At 62.7% G+C, this 14,138-nt stretch overlaps 2 protein-coding genes across 15 annotated transcripts in view; both read right to left on the bottom strand.

Moving 5' to 3' along the window:
- Positions 1-1,150: 1,150 nt before the first annotated feature.
- On the bottom strand, positions 1,151-4,812 carry LOC149124391 (uncharacterized). The gene is made up of 2 exons (XM_089306459.1): positions 1,845-4,812; positions 1,151-1,668 (listed from the first exon to the last, which is right to left on the bottom strand). The coding sequence occupies exon 1, from the start codon at positions 4,545-4,547 to the stop codon at positions 3,456-3,458; it is 1,092 nt and encodes a 363-aa protein (XP_089162585.1). The 5' UTR covers positions 4,548-4,812; the 3' UTR covers positions 1,151-1,668; positions 1,845-3,455.
- Positions 4,813-4,851: 39 nt separating this feature from the next.
- The window catches only part of ANO10 (anoctamin 10), a 197,737-nt gene continuing 188,450 nt past the window's right edge, over positions 4,852-14,138 (bottom strand). For 8 of the 14 annotated variants that reach the window (XM_089306452.1, XM_070050955.2, XM_070050954.2 and 5 more), the window contains one exon: positions 4,852-5,424. Coding sequence is in view for 11 of the 14 variants with exons in the window: in XM_070050955.2 (XP_069907056.1) it covers positions 5,356-5,424 (69 nt within the window). In the remaining 3 variants the exon portion in view is untranslated. Of the gene's footprint in view, positions 5,425-12,014; positions 12,187-14,138 lie in introns of all 14 variants that reach the window. The other 6 variants (XM_089306448.1, XM_089306447.1, XM_089306446.1 and 3 more) reach the window with 1 other exon arrangement.

Below are 14,138 nucleotides of genomic sequence, written 5' to 3'. Positions count from 1 at the left end.
CTTCCTTCTGCACAGGTACTCACGTGCTCTGCCCTTCGTAGGTCTGATTCCAGGCTCGCCCCCTCCACTCCACTGCCACTCTAGGGGCCGTCGCCCCTGGCGGCTTTGGGGACCTCGCTGCAGGCACCCTCTGCTTTCTCTCGTGTCATCAAACACTGCCTCTCTACTGGATCACACCTGACAGGGAACAAAAACATTTTATTTCTCTGCCTCTATCTGGCGATCCGTGTGTCTATGCCTGCCACCACCTCTGCCCTACCTTGCACGTGCCAAATCCCCTGGTTCAGTTTCCACAAAACAGCTTTCAGGAGGTGTCATTCCCGAGCCGCCCGTCACCAGGTGGGATTGAGGTTCTAGAATATTCTCAAGAGTGCCCATTAGCGCCCTGTCCTCTCGCCTCCCCTCCCCGCCAGCCTTGGACAGCCGCGGTTCCCATGGTCAGCTTTCAGGGCCAGGTCATCCCTCTTCCTTGCGCACGCCCCGCCCTGCATTGCTGTCACTGATACCTGCTCTTCAGTCCACTCATCCCCCCGTCTTCTCCCAACCCCTAAACGGAATTCTCCGAGGTTCAATTCCCCGTGCCTTCTTTGCATGCAAATGTCCCAGTGAGCTTGTTCAGGCTACTGGTCATCTGCGGGAACAACTCCAAAATACACTTAGCCCACGTCTGCCACGAGGAACCAACACAGTTTCAACGACCTGAGCGTGGCTGCCGCAAGTCCGTAACTCGGTCCTCCCGTCCAGTCCTTAGAGTGCTCCCCATCTGGGCAAAGGGCAGCACGGGAGCTTCGTTAGCCTCGTGCAGGCCGGAATCGTGGCGTCCTCCCCCCCGGCCAGGCTCTGCGTCCGTGTCCTCCCCCTCGGCCAGGCTCTGCGTCCGTGTCCTCCCCCCCGGCCAGGCTCTGCGTCCGTGTCCTCCCCCCCGGCCAGGCTCTGCGTCCGTGTCCTCCCCCCCGGCCAGGCTCTGCGTCCGTGTCCTCCCCCCCTGCCAGGCTCTGCGTCCGTGTCCTCCCCCCCGGCCAGGCTCTGCGTCCGTGTCCTCCCCCCCGGCCAGGCTCTGCGTCCGTGTCCTCCCCCCCGGGCAGGCTCTGCGTCCGTGTCCTCCCCCCCGGCCAGGCTCTGCGTCCGTGTCCTCCCCCCCGGCCAGGCTCTGCGTCCGTGTCCTCCCCCCCGGCCAGGCTCTGCGTCCGTGTCCTCCCCCTCTTTGTGCTAGCACACTTTTCACCTATGTACGAGTTTTTGCTTTAAATCGATTTCTTGAGAGATGACAGGTTGAGTGTTTGTCACGGATTAGTTCCTGCAGTCTCCATCTCTTGGTGTAGGTCCACATTTTTCTGCCAGCGGGACACTTGTCTCTGCTTGTCTGAAAGGGTACTTCCGCCTATGAAGAACACCTTCACTGGGTATGAAATTCCAGGCTGACTTCATTGTCGCGGACACTGCACGTTGTCCGGAGCTGGATTCTGTTGTATTCTTCAATGTGTTCGATTTCCCTTTGCCAGCCGGTTACTCGGGATCCCTGAGATCCCCCTGGGCTCGCTTTGCTAGGCGGGGTGTCCAGAGCGGTCTCCTGTCGCTGGCCAGCACTTGCCGGGGCCCAGGAAAGCTCCGATAATCGCTCAGCCTTCTGCCTTCCGGTGGGCCCTTCTCCAGTCCCGGGTCGCTTTCCTGCACAGAAGTGCTGATCGTTACTTACCCAGAGACCGCAGGTGTTTGGAGCTCGCTCACTGGGTAGCTCTGTTTTGGGCTACTCTGTCCTGAGAACTTTGTCCGCATTGGTCCCCCTGAACCCACCCGCTGTGGGCTTCCCCTCCGGCCCGCGAGCCGGCATTCGCAGGACTCACCCGACGTGGTTCCTGTGCGCTCTGCTGCCCGTGTCTGGAAGTTGCTGCTCCACGTGTTGTCTGCTTTTCTAACTGATGAAAGCAAATGGGCCGATCACGTTCCTCTTCCTCCATCTGAACCAGCACTTAGCTCCACTGGAGCTCCCCCGGCCATGGCTTCCCATCTCAGACCGCAAAGCCTGGTCCTGCAGCAGCGGCCCACGGGGCCCCAGTCTGCCTCCTGTCCCCATTACTCCCGTGCCCGCATCTCCTTCTCAAACCACTGCCCTGGCCACAGTGGCTGGGTCAGCCCTTCAGCAACACTTAGCCTGGGGCCCGGGGCCTACAGGACCAGGGAAAGCATCCTCTGCCTGAAGAGGCTGTGGCCCCCCTTGTGGCCCCCTGGCAGAGGGGCCAAGCCCTTCCATTAGGGCCCTGGAGGTTCGGAGGCTGCAGCTCCGTCAAGTCCCCTTGGCTTCATGCCATCGTGGAGCCTGAAGCCCCCGGCACGGAGCTGCTGACAGGGGCACCACACCAGGCCCTGTTCTTATCGGGCCCTGCGGTTCTTCAGATTGGCGAAGGACCGGTCTGGACTCTGCAGCCCTCGTCCTGCAGCCTTGGCCTTCCTTCTCGCCCAAGGTTCCGGCGGGAAGAGCAGGAGGCAGTGCGGGGCTGCAGCGTGGGGCTCAGGTGCAGGTGCTGTGAGAATGAAAGCCAGTGTTGGGGACACTTTGCTCACCTGGCCAGTGTGGAGTCCTAAGGAGGACCCCGGGCTCTGGCCTCCCCAGCTCTGCTGCAGGGCTGGGCAGCGCGAACCACTGGCTGCTGTTGCTTCCTGAATGCCGCGACAATGTTTATTCTTGGTTCTCAGCTTTTGAGCTCCTGGTGGTGACAGTGACAAAGTCCCTGCCTGCCTGCAGTCCCGGGAGACACTGGGGGTCTCCCGTGCGGGGTGTGACAGCGCCCAGCCCTGGAGGTTCCAGGGTCCGCGGCACAGAACCCGCCGTGCAGTGGCTCCGAGGAGAGAGCCGGGCTGTGAAGCGCATCTCGGTGACAACCTAAATCCCATGGTCTGAGGCAGGCGAGTTAGGGGCACGTGTGACACTGGCCCCCTTCCGCCTGAGGCAGAGTTTGAGGCGTGGCCGCTGCAGGGGCCTGGGGACAGGGCCTGTCGGGGCACACGGCCCAGAGCCCAGGTGGAGCCTGGGACCTCCCGGCCCTCAGGAGCCTCGGGCGTGCAGAGCGTGCGGCGCCCGGGCGAAGGGGCCGTTCCCCCGAGGTCTCCTGCTGGCCAGCTCTGGTCCGCTCCTGCCCTGCTGGCTGCTGCGTGAGAACCGGGCCCAGCATGCAGCTCCCCTGGCCAGGGTTCTTTCCCCATGACCTGTCCCTGCCCCCTGTCGCGGGCTCAGTGGCGGCGCCCAGGGCTTGCAGGCCCCACCCCACCGTGAGCCGCGCGGTTCCTCGTCTGGAAAGGGCAGGGCAGGGCAGGGACTCCGGCACCCACGCCCTCAGCAGCTGTCCCTGCCCGGTCTGCAGGCAGGTGTTACAGGCCAGGGCTGGGATCTCTGGGGTCCGAGTCTGTGAGTGGCGGGCAGGGGCCTCCCAGCCCTCGATGACAGCGGAGCGGGTGGGCTATGGACAACCTGCAGCCTTCAGGGTGTTGGGGAGAACCGGGTGGGCAGGGCGGGGAGTGATCTCGTAGTGACCATGGGGAGTGGAAGGCGGCACAGCCAGGGTCCCCAGAGCGACTAGCTGGTGGCCGGAAGTACAGGGAGCGGAGGGCGGGGGCAGTGCTTGAGGCTCAGGGAAGGGGCTGTGCTGGCCTTTGTGTGGGCGCAGGGTGGGCCGCCTGGGCCTGGCTGTCTTCCTCCATGTGGTTACAAAGATGACAGCCGTGCAGCTGAGACAGCCTGGTTCCACCACCTCCACCCTGTGAATCCTGCCACGAGTCCCGGGCACTGGCCACAGGTTGAGCGCCAGCCACTGGCCCCCTCGGTGCACTGGGCCGCCCTCGGGGAGTGCAGCAGCGGGGCCAGGCCATGCCCCTGCCCGCCAGCCTCCCTCGTCCCCAGCCGGGGGTCCTGGCTGGGCTCTTGCTGCAGAGGAGGGGCGGCGGGAGGCCTGGGCAATGCCCCAGTCACCAGGGCAGGGAGGCCGGGCCTGGCTGGTGCAGCCGCTGCAGGTGGGCCCCAGGCCTGCTGCTTCACAAGGGACCAGACGCACGTGACTGCCCCTCACCCCCAAAGAAAACCAGTGCCGGGTGGGGCAAGGCGACCCAGAGCTAGGGTCAAGGCCGGCACTTGCACTCCGTGCTTCCCCAGCAAGCACGGGAGCCCAGGCTGCGAGGGGGGCTGGGGGCTGGGGGCTGGGGGCTGGGGGCTGGGGGCCGGGGGCCTGGCCTGTTTGGAGGCTGCCGCTCGCCTCCACTCGCCGATGCTCTGGAACGCGAGCCTGTTCTGGAACGTGCCGGCTCGGAGCCGCTGCCGCCCGAGGAAGGCAGGGGCAACGCTGACTCCCCCAGGGCCGTCCGGGGCGCAATGGCATCCAAGAGGCGGCAGGCGGGGAGCCGCGGCTTCCAGGAGCAGGGATGAGGGGAGGGTGGCCTCCAGGCGCCCGAGGAATAGCAGGGGCCCTCACAGCTGCCCCCAGCCGGCCAGCCGGGTGCTCTGCAGCCTGGCCTCTGTGCTCTGGGTCGGGGTGGCCTCTGGGGTCTGCTAAGCCCATGAATAAGGGGCAGCCCCCCCAGAGAGCTCAGAGGGGCCCCCTCCTGTGCAGGCTCCAGTCCTCACCAGGGTGTTGCAGCAGCTGGTCCTTGGCCTGGTGCCGTGGGCTCAGTCCTCGTGTGACCCCAGCCCAGTGCCCCATGGGCTCCCTTGGCAGGCACCAGCTGCAGCTCCCGGACAGCCCGGGTTTCAGCTGCCAGCCTCAGGCTGCGCCCTGCCTCTGCGCTACCCCCCCCCAGCCCCCATCTCACGGCTCAACCTTTAACTACCAGATCCAGGGCTCCACGCGGGAAGGGAGGCAGTGATCAGAGAGGCACAGGCTTTAATGGCTCAGCCACCAGCGTTTGTGCTGGTGAGGAGTCTGTTACATCGCAGGACAGACGCGCCGAGGCCGAGCTGCAGGGGACACCTCGGTCACTCGGCGCAGGGTCGGCAGGTCCTCCGCCCCCATGGCTCCTGTGATGGGCATGGCACACAGGCACCACCTTGCCACAATCCCTGGGCTGTGGTGGGGTCGGGAGCAGCCATCGCCTTCTGTGAGGACAACGTGGAGAGCTGGTGACCCTGACCCAGCAGTGGCTTTGGACAAAGTGACGCGGCAGGAGAGGGGTGTGCAGGGTGGGGGTGTGGGGGAGGGGGGAATGACTGCCCTCTTCTACCCGCCCTGAGCCAGGACGGGGCAGAGTGCGGAGGGCGCCAGCCATGTGGCGGCCACACCTGGCCTCCACGCTGTCCTGGGGACCACCCCTGCCCTCACAGGCACCGGCTGACCCCAGGCAGAGGCCTGGGGCGGACGGGGCGGCCTGCGCTCAGCTCGGCTTCTCCTTCCCAGATTCCCGGGGTTCCTCCTTCAGGTTCTCGGCCACGAGCTTCATTTGCTGTTGAGAGAACACAGGACCGCAGGTGAGCCAGACTGATGCCTCTGCCCCTCGGGCCGGCGCTGCCCATGGCCTCCTGCACAGCCCGGGGTCTCATGTCGGGGGACAGCCCGGTGGGGGGTGGGGCGCAGCAGACATTTCCTTTTTATAAGACTTATTTATTTGAAGGAGCGTGACAGCGAGTGAGTGACAGAGGCAGATCTCGTAGAGCTGAGTCAGGCCTAGCACTCCATCCCCCTCGGGCCATCTTCCACTGCCTTCCCAGGCGCATTAGCAGGAAGCTGGATCAGGAGTGGAGCACCAGGGCTCGAACCAGTTCAGTGGTGGCTGAACCTGTAGCGCCACAACGCTGGCGCACACAGCAGAGACCGAAGACACTGACATGACACGTGGCTGGCACCTCCGCTGCCCTGGACCTCCAGGAAGAGGGGAGTGGGAGACAGGCCTGGGAGAGGACAGGGTACGGGCTTGGGGCCGGGCCCTGACTCTGCCCAAGTGGAATGACCTTGGCAGTGAGACCTGGCCAAATTTCTGCTTCCGCTGTACAGGGAGAGCAGCCTAACCCGGCCTGGTCAGTCAGGCCAGGTCCACCCTCACCGCTCCCTCCGGGGCTCCCACCAGCCCTGCTGGAGTTCGGTGGTCCCCACGTGGGGCCAGCCTGGTGGCCTCTGCGGTGTCGTGACGGGCCCACGTGCAGAACTCTCAGGAGCAGGCCGAGAGGCCAGGGCTGCAGGGGACCTGGAGCTCAGCTTGGGCTCCCGGGCCTGCCGGTGTCCACACTGCGTTGCTGGGAGACACCTGCAGCTGCGGCCCAAATACAAGCCAAGCAGAGCGGAGCAACGAGCTGCCAGCCCGGCGCGAGGTTAGAGTTCAAGGGGTGCAGGCCAGGGAGGGGGAGGGGCGCCCGCAGCTCTCCTGCATGAGCCTAGGCCTCGTCTGCAAGGCCGAGAGGGAAGCACAGGCTTTCTTGGTGCGGGTCTGGCCTTCAGACGCTGTCTCTTGGGTAAACCAACTGCTTTCCACTGCCCGTGGGTCTCTCTCCTCTCTGGAAGGGACCATGCATCCTGCAAGAGGAGCAGCCTGTGCATGCCCAGCAGAGCGGCTGCGACACGAACCTGCCCTCCTGGTGCAGAGGGGCAGAGCCAGCAGCTGTCCCTCCCTGGGGCCTCCACTGCCCACCCCCTAAACCCCCGCAACGGACAGAATTAACCTCAGCGTCACAGAATCTCTGATGGGGAGGAACCTCGAGGCTCACTCAGTCCTATGGCCACTTACGGGTCCTGGGACCTGGTCAAACAGACCCCCGCCCTCCGTGAGAGGCTGACTCCCTGGCCTGCAGGCACGCCCACGACCTTCAGTTTGGCCACTGACCATCCGCCCTTTCAGACAAGCAAGCTGGGAGCCCACGGGTCCCTCCCAGGCTGCCTCCTGTGGCTCACCTCATGGTCTCTCCTCCTTGGCAGCCCTGGCTGAGGGGTGAGTGGGGTGGGAGCCAGCAACGTGACTCCCTCTTTAAAAACCTGGCTACTTTGGGGCTCCTTAATTAAAACCTTCCTAAGAATAGGAGCAGGTTGACAACACAGCTTTTCCAACTACAGAAAGCTGTCAAGAGGAGGAGAGCAGAGTCTCCCCCAGCTCCCGGTCCACTGCGACAGCCACGCTCCCAGTTGTTCTCCACACAGCGCAGACTGAGGTCGTGCGTCATCGGCAGTGAGTGCAGCAGGCGCGTGACCAGCAGGTGTGTGGCCACACCTGGGGAAGGCCGCGTGTCCAATCCCTCTTCCCCGAGGATGACAAAAAACTTTCCTTCTTTAAAGACTGATTGATTTATTTTATTTGAAAGGCAGAGTGACAAGGAGACAGGGAAAGGGGGAGAGAGAGAATGAGAGATCTTCCACCTACTGGTTCACTCCCTAAATGGCCACAGCAGTCGAAGTCTGGGCCAGGCTGCAGCCAAGAGCCAGGAGCCCAGTCCAGGTCTCCCACATGCGTGACAGGGACCCAGGTACTGCGGCCATCATCAGCTGCCTTCCCAGCATTATTGGGAAGCTGGACTGGAAGTGGAGCAACCAGAACTTGAACTCGCACTGCAATATGGGATGCAAGTATCAGTGAGCAGTGGCCTAGCCTGCTGCACCACAACGTGGGTCCCAAGCTTTTCTTTCTTTTTTTTTTTTTCTTTTTTTTGACAGGCAGAGTTAAAGAGAGGGAGGGAGGGAGGGGAGCGGAGGAGAGGGGAGGAGAGGGCAGGGGAGGGGAGGGGAGGGGAGGGAAGGAGAGGGAGGTCTTCCTTCTGTTGGTTCACCCCCCAAATGGCTGCCACGGCCAGCGTGCAGCACTGATCTGAAGCCAGGAGCCAGGTGCTTCTCCTGGTCTCCCATGCGGGTGCAGGGCCCAAGCACTTGGGCCATCCTCCACTGCACTCCTGGGCCACAGCAGAGAGCTGAACTGGAAGAGGAGCAACCGGGACAGAATCCGGCGCCCCGACCAGGACTAGAACACGGGGTGCTGGCGCCGCAGGCAGAGGATTAACCTAGTGAGCCGCAGCGCCGGCCCCAAGCTTTTCTTTTTAAATGATTTTTACTTATTTATTATCCTTTTATTTGAAAGGGGGAGGCAGGGAGGGAGGGGAGGTTGGGGGAGAGAGACACAGAGAGAGAGAGAGAGAGAAATCTTTATCTTTCATCTGCTGGTCTACACCCCAAATGCCCACAACAGCTGGAGCTGGGTCAGGCTGAAGCCAAGAGCCTAGAACTCAATCCATTCTCCTTAGTGGGTGCAGGGACCCAAGTACCTGGGCCATCACCAGCTGCCTCCCAGGGTCTTCGTTAAACAGAGAGCTCGAATCAGAAGCACAACCAAGACTTGAAACCAGGCACTAAAATATGGCCCGTGGGCATCCCCAGCGCCGTCGTAACCACTCTGTCAAACCCCTGCCTCCAGAAAAGCCGTTTTCTGAGACTTGCAATGTTTTTCCCAAGACCTAGGTTGGCCATGCTGGGCTCCACAGCCTGTCCCAGGCTGAGCCCCGAATCAACCGTAGGATCCTTCCACTCACAACACTCAGAAAATCACTGACTGGTTACAGCCACTGTCCAGCCTGGCATCTACTCGCCTTTCTCCATTACCCCTGCCTCCCCCAAACCACCGCCCTCAGAAGCCATCAGTGGCAGCTCTTGGCTGCAGGAGGGGAAGAGCCCTGCGCTCCTCACTTCTCTCGTTCCGTGCTGGCCTCACAGGCCCCCGGACCCCAGGTGCCGAGCAAGGGGCCAGGCGTCCCGGAGCAGCAGCTGGTCCAGGAGCGGGGTCTCCGCCCAGGAAGGTCCAGCCACAGCAGCTCCCAGCCTCGGCGATGCAGCGATGCAGGCCCCAGAGCACTGCGCTCACTGCTCCCTGCGCCCCCACACCCTGTGCTGATTTCATTGGCCTGGGTGTGGCCTGGGCACTGAGACTTCTGTGAGCTCCTCAGGGGACCTGCACACAGAGCAGCTGAGGCCAGAACCACACCTGAGAGGAAGTGGCTGCGGCAGGCCTCCCGGGAGTGTGGCCGGGTGGGCAGCGAAGCACAAAGCACCCGCAGTACATGCCCCTCGGCCACCCCGAGACCCCGGGAAGGGCTGCTCCACGCAGGGCTGTGGGGACCTGGCACGGCTAAGCGGACTGTCCAGCCAGGCTCGGGGCAGACTGTTCTTGTCCCACAGCAGAGGTGGCTTCATTGGAATATCTGACAACATAGGAAAGCGTAGTAAGACTTGCTGGCAACCAGCGTGCCGGGTTCCCCAGCCCAGGCAGCCCCGCGCCCCAGCGTCCCGTCCCAGACAGGGCACCACCTCCAGCCACAGCTCAGTCTCCACGAGGCCCGCTCCTCCTGCTGAGCACACGCACCCCTCCGACCAACAGTGAGGCCACTCCTGGGCAAGGGCGTTTCACCCCGAGGACTACAACCCGCTGCTGCAGGGGTTCCCCCCTCCCCGCTCAGGACTGAAGTTCAAGCCCCCAATTTCCCCTGGACCCGTCCCCGGCGGCCCCCACTCCAGCAGGGGGTCACCCCAAGGCAGACTCCCTCCACCTCTGCTTCTCACTAGCTCTGCTGAGCTTTGCCCGCAAGCTCCTCTGCCCATGGATCCCTTGCCCGTCTCCTCCCCAGAGCCACCTGTCACTGGCACACCCTTGTTTCGATGCCTGCCCGCCGCTTACACCCCCTGGCTTCTCATTCTGGGTTCACTTCCTTCTGTTTTCATTGCTCCATCCCACTGACTATGGGGTCTCTGGGGAGCAGGGCTGCGGAACCTGTGTGTGTTGGGGGGGGACCAGCACAGCTTCCGGCCTGCAGGAGCCGGCAGACGGGCAGCTCAGCCAGGACTCCCGGCACAGTGAAGTCCAACGGGGGCGGGCCCCTTCTCATGGGAGCCTGAATGGCACGTACTCGGTCTCTGGACCCCAGGTTTGTCAGCCATGGGTACGGGTGACAGGACTGGACGTCGGAAGTGCCAGGACTTCAGTCCCTGCCCGTCACCTGCCCGGGGGGACGCTGCGAATCTGGGGCTCAGTCCCTGCGATCCAGACTCAGCGGGAGCAGGGATCTAGGCCCACAGAGCCGCCGTGGGGCTGCGCTCAGGGCAGAGTGGCCCACAGTCACAGCTCAGGCAGGAGCGAGGTGGCCAGATGCTCAGCCTGGTCCCAGCTGGAAACAGACTCCTCCGGGAACGCCAAGTTCTGCTTCGAGAAGCACCCTGCCCAGCGGTGGTGAGGACCGGACTTCCGGGCCCCGCGTCACTGCGAGGGAGCCGGCCCGCGGGAGGGCACAAAAAAGCTCTGTTTGGGGGACGTGTCTGTTTCTCAGTCTTCTGAGCTCTGCCTTCTCTGCGCACCGGGGTTCAGAGATCCGCTACAGCAGACGTCCCGGGTGCGTCACGAGACCTCACTGCAACTCTGGCTTCAAATCCCTTCCCGAGGCTCGCTCTCAGCCGCCGCTCGGGCCGCCCTTGTTCTCACGGCCCTGGAACAGGAACCGGTTGGGTCTGGTCTGCCGCAGCCTGGCCCGATGCTACTGGCCATGACGTTCTGGGGGTGGGGGGGGGAGGTAAAAGGAGTTAGATGATACTGCAAACCAACAAGCCAGCACCACAGCAGGGACCCACGTCTGCTGTGGGTCTGCGAGACAGGAAGAGGGGCGACAAGAACCCCCAGACCCCAGCAGCAGGCGATGGCATTCTCTCCAAGTGAGGGGTACCCGAAATTTGATCTTGTCCGCTTAACCAAAACACACATGAAACCAGCGAGCCATCCATCAACGGGCCCTTCCCCGGGAACCCAGGGCTCTCTCTGGGGTGGCTGCCCCACCTCCAGATGGTTCCTGCAGGCTGCGAGGCTTAGGACCAGGGGTGGACCCCAGCCCCAGGCTGGGCAGGAGCCCACTGTGCTCCCAGCTTCATGCCAATAGCGGCTCCTTAGCACACCATGGCCTGCGTCTCTATTTGTACATAAAACCCCCTTTTACCTGGCTGCTCTGTGGATGGGGCATTTACTGTCTGCTACATTTTCCGCCGTGCACTGCTGGAATGTACAGTGGCCAGTACCTCCACCACAACCAGGCTGGCCACTGCTCTCAGCACTGGACCCGCACGAATCCCCCACTCCTCACAACCTCCCCAGGAGAGACAGACTGACGGCATCATTTCACAGGGAGACGGAGGTGCAGGGAGGTGGGGAAACTGCCCCGGGTCACAGGGCGCACAGGAGGGTTGCCCGCAGGCCGGCTGCCCCGCAGCCAGGGCTCCTGACCTGCCATGGCCCTGCCCTGCCCTGCGCTACTCTGTCGCCGCCCAGCTGTCCACTGGGGCCACCCGCGCCTCAGCTTCAGACTCAGCTGCGCACGCATCCAACGGGAGAGTTGGGGGCGTCTTCTTGGATCCTGGGAGAGGCTTACGTCTTGTCCTGTCACACACACCTGGCTGGGATGTTCTGCTAAATCCCTGAGCCAAGGCAGCGTCAGCAACCCTCAGCCGTAAGCAAGCATCTGAGCAAAGCATTATAAGGGGCTGAAAACACTGGACAGGGAGTTTAAGAATCAGTTTTTTTTTTTTTTTAAATCCAGAAGACTTTGCCGCAACAAGCACAAGCCACTGCGAATGGTAGTGGGAAGTTAGCTGGCGACACGGCAAACACGTGAGCCGCAGACTCCTGCTGAGGGCTGGTGACGGAGAGCTGGCGGGATGGCACCTCACGAGGAACAGGAGACCGGAGACCTACACAGGCTGCAGAGACGAGGTGGGGTGGCGGAGGCCTGCTTCAGGCAGCGAGGATGCTGGTAGTCGCTGTTCAAGAGGCTGCAGAACCGGGTGCTCGAGCTTTGCAGACACCTGAGTGAGGAGCATCATGGGCTCCGGCGTGCGCTGGGGACGTCCACGAAAGCCATGCTGCGCAGAGGCCCAAGGCCTGGCCTGGGCACAGTACTTCCCCCCATCTGCTCAGGGGCCCCGCAGTGCAGGCTGGGGTCTGAACACAATCGGGATCAGGACAGTAGCGGTGCAGTGGGAAATAAAAGGCAGCCAAGTCCCCACCCAAGATCCAAGCAAGCTGTGCCTCACCATAAGGAGATAGAACAATCCCAATCAGAGTGCAGAGAGCGACTCCTGGCTGGCCTGTGGCCATGGGACCTGTGACAGCTGGGACGGAGGGGACACGGCCAGGGCCACGGAGGCATGAGAGTGACACCCTCACATGGGAGCAGAGAAAAGACGGCTGCAGGTGACGCCACTTCTGTGTGAAAGAGATGAAGAGGTTCATATTTTGGCCATAATAACGTAAAAATAGTGTGGTGGGGCCAGCGCTAAGGCCTAGCAGACTAAGCCTCCACCTGTGAGGCGGGCATCCGTTCAAGGGCCAGCTGCTCCACTTCTGACCCAGCTCCCTGCTAACCTGGGAAAGCAGAAGATGGGCCAAGTGCTCAGACCCTGCATGCACTCGGGAGACCCGGATGACATTCCTGTCCTGCCTCTGGCCTGGTCCAGCCCTAGCCATTGCAGCCTCTTTTGGTGAGTGAACCAGCAAATGGAAGAACTTGTTCTACTTCTCCCTCTCTAACTCTGCCTTTCAAATTAACAAAGTAAATCTTAAAAAAAATTAAGGCAGTGACTAGTTTGCCCCACATTAGCAGTGAAAGGACCAGGTTCCAGTGACTTTCTGTGGCACCCACCACAGACGTGCCTGGATTCTCCAGGTGTGATGTCATTTTGCAAACTGAAATGCAGAAGGGATACTTGCTGTCTGGCCGCACTACGGCCCTGGGCCGAGCCAGGCCTGCCGTCGAGGTGATGTTCCCAGGACAGGAGCCTCAGTGCTCAGCCCCTGCAGGTGGCCAGTGGTACCGGGCTGGAGGGACGCTGCGTGGACCAGTACAGCATCGTGTACTAGGGAAGCAGCTCCTGCCCCTCGCACAGGTGGCCAGCTGTCCCTCGTCCCGGGCCACTAGGCAGGCTGTGCTGGCCCTCTGGACAGAACTCCCTCCCTCTCTGGGAGCCCTGGGAGCTGAAGAGGAGGCTGCAGAGCCCAGTGAGGCCCCAGCGCAGCCCCGTGGTGGTGGTGGTGGTGGTGGGGGGGTCACGAGTGTCCCTTGGGAGTCAAGACCAAGGCTGGGATGACCACCTGCTCCAGCCTCATCTTTGACACATGCGTGTTCCAAGATGGCAGATGGGGACAGCCCGGGGCTCAGGGTTCAGCCCGCAGGGCAGGCCGGGATAGGCCTGGGGATGACAAGGAAACCCCGCACATCCCTCCAGCTCAAGCCACACTGGATGATGGAGCCGAAGTTCCAGCAATGTGGTCAGGGCAAGGGGTGACACGAGGGCTTCCAAGGCCCAGGGAACAGAAAGACACAACTGCCAAACCACAGAACTGCAGAGGTCTCCAAATGCAGCCGAGAGGGGTGACGGCGTCGTGACGCCGGGGGTGGGGTGGGGTGGTGGTGCCTGACGTGGTATCTGGCCTCCCATGGCCCACTTCACTTCTCTTAGGTCTGAAGGGGACTCTCCTGGGAAGACGCTGCCAGGGCCGCCGGGACAGGGAAGGCGGGAGGAGCGAGACGCACCGTCTCAGGGGACCTTACTCCGCCCCCTCTCAGCTCCAAGGGTGATGGGGACACTGCACTGTGACACACACGGCACACAGCAAAGGCCCCAGGTCACCACAGAGAGGCTGGCTGCCCCCTTCGGAAACACCACGGCCGACAGTGCAGCGGGTGCAGAGCCCTCCAGAGCGCAGGCCCAGGGGCACGGGCACGGGCACAGCCAGCGCCTTCTGTGTGCTCGCTCAATGCCCTCCGGCATTTCAGAGTCAGGATGATGGCGAGGACAAACGGACAGCAGTAACGCGGCTTGCCAAGCTCTGCATCACCCTCACTTCTCCAGAGAACACCTCCTACCTTCTCCCTCCAGGGCCAGGCCCTGCCCCCTGGCCAGGCGAAAGTGGCCGCCTGGGTGCTAATGGCTGCCAGTCACCCAAATGGCTGGTGCTGGGCGCCCCTTTTGAAGAGCCTGGGCAAAGCCAGGGCCAGAAATGGTCATACCTGGTTCTGCTCGATTTTTCTCCCTAGAAACACCCAGTGCTGGGCATGGCCTTGGCCTTGGCTCACCTCCGAACCCTCCTGTCCCTTCCGAGCAGCCCATTCTCACTCAACCCCAGGGACGTGCCCCAGTAGGCGAGACGGATCACTG

Source organism: Oryctolagus cuniculus, chromosome 10 (genome assembly GCF_051225735.1).
Source record: "Oryctolagus cuniculus isolate XC-2025 breed Fujian yellow rabbit chromosome 10, ASM5122573v1, whole genome shotgun sequence".
In the NCBI taxonomy this organism is placed as follows: Eukaryota; Metazoa; Chordata; class Mammalia; order Lagomorpha; family Leporidae; genus Oryctolagus; species Oryctolagus cuniculus.
This window is presented reverse-complemented; position numbering and strand designations above follow the sequence as displayed.

Coding starts and splice junctions, on each gene's coding strand:
- LOC149124391 (XM_089306459.1), bottom strand. CDS start 4,547: ATGGGCTTAGCAGACCCCAGAGGCCACCCCGACCCAGAGCACAGAGGC.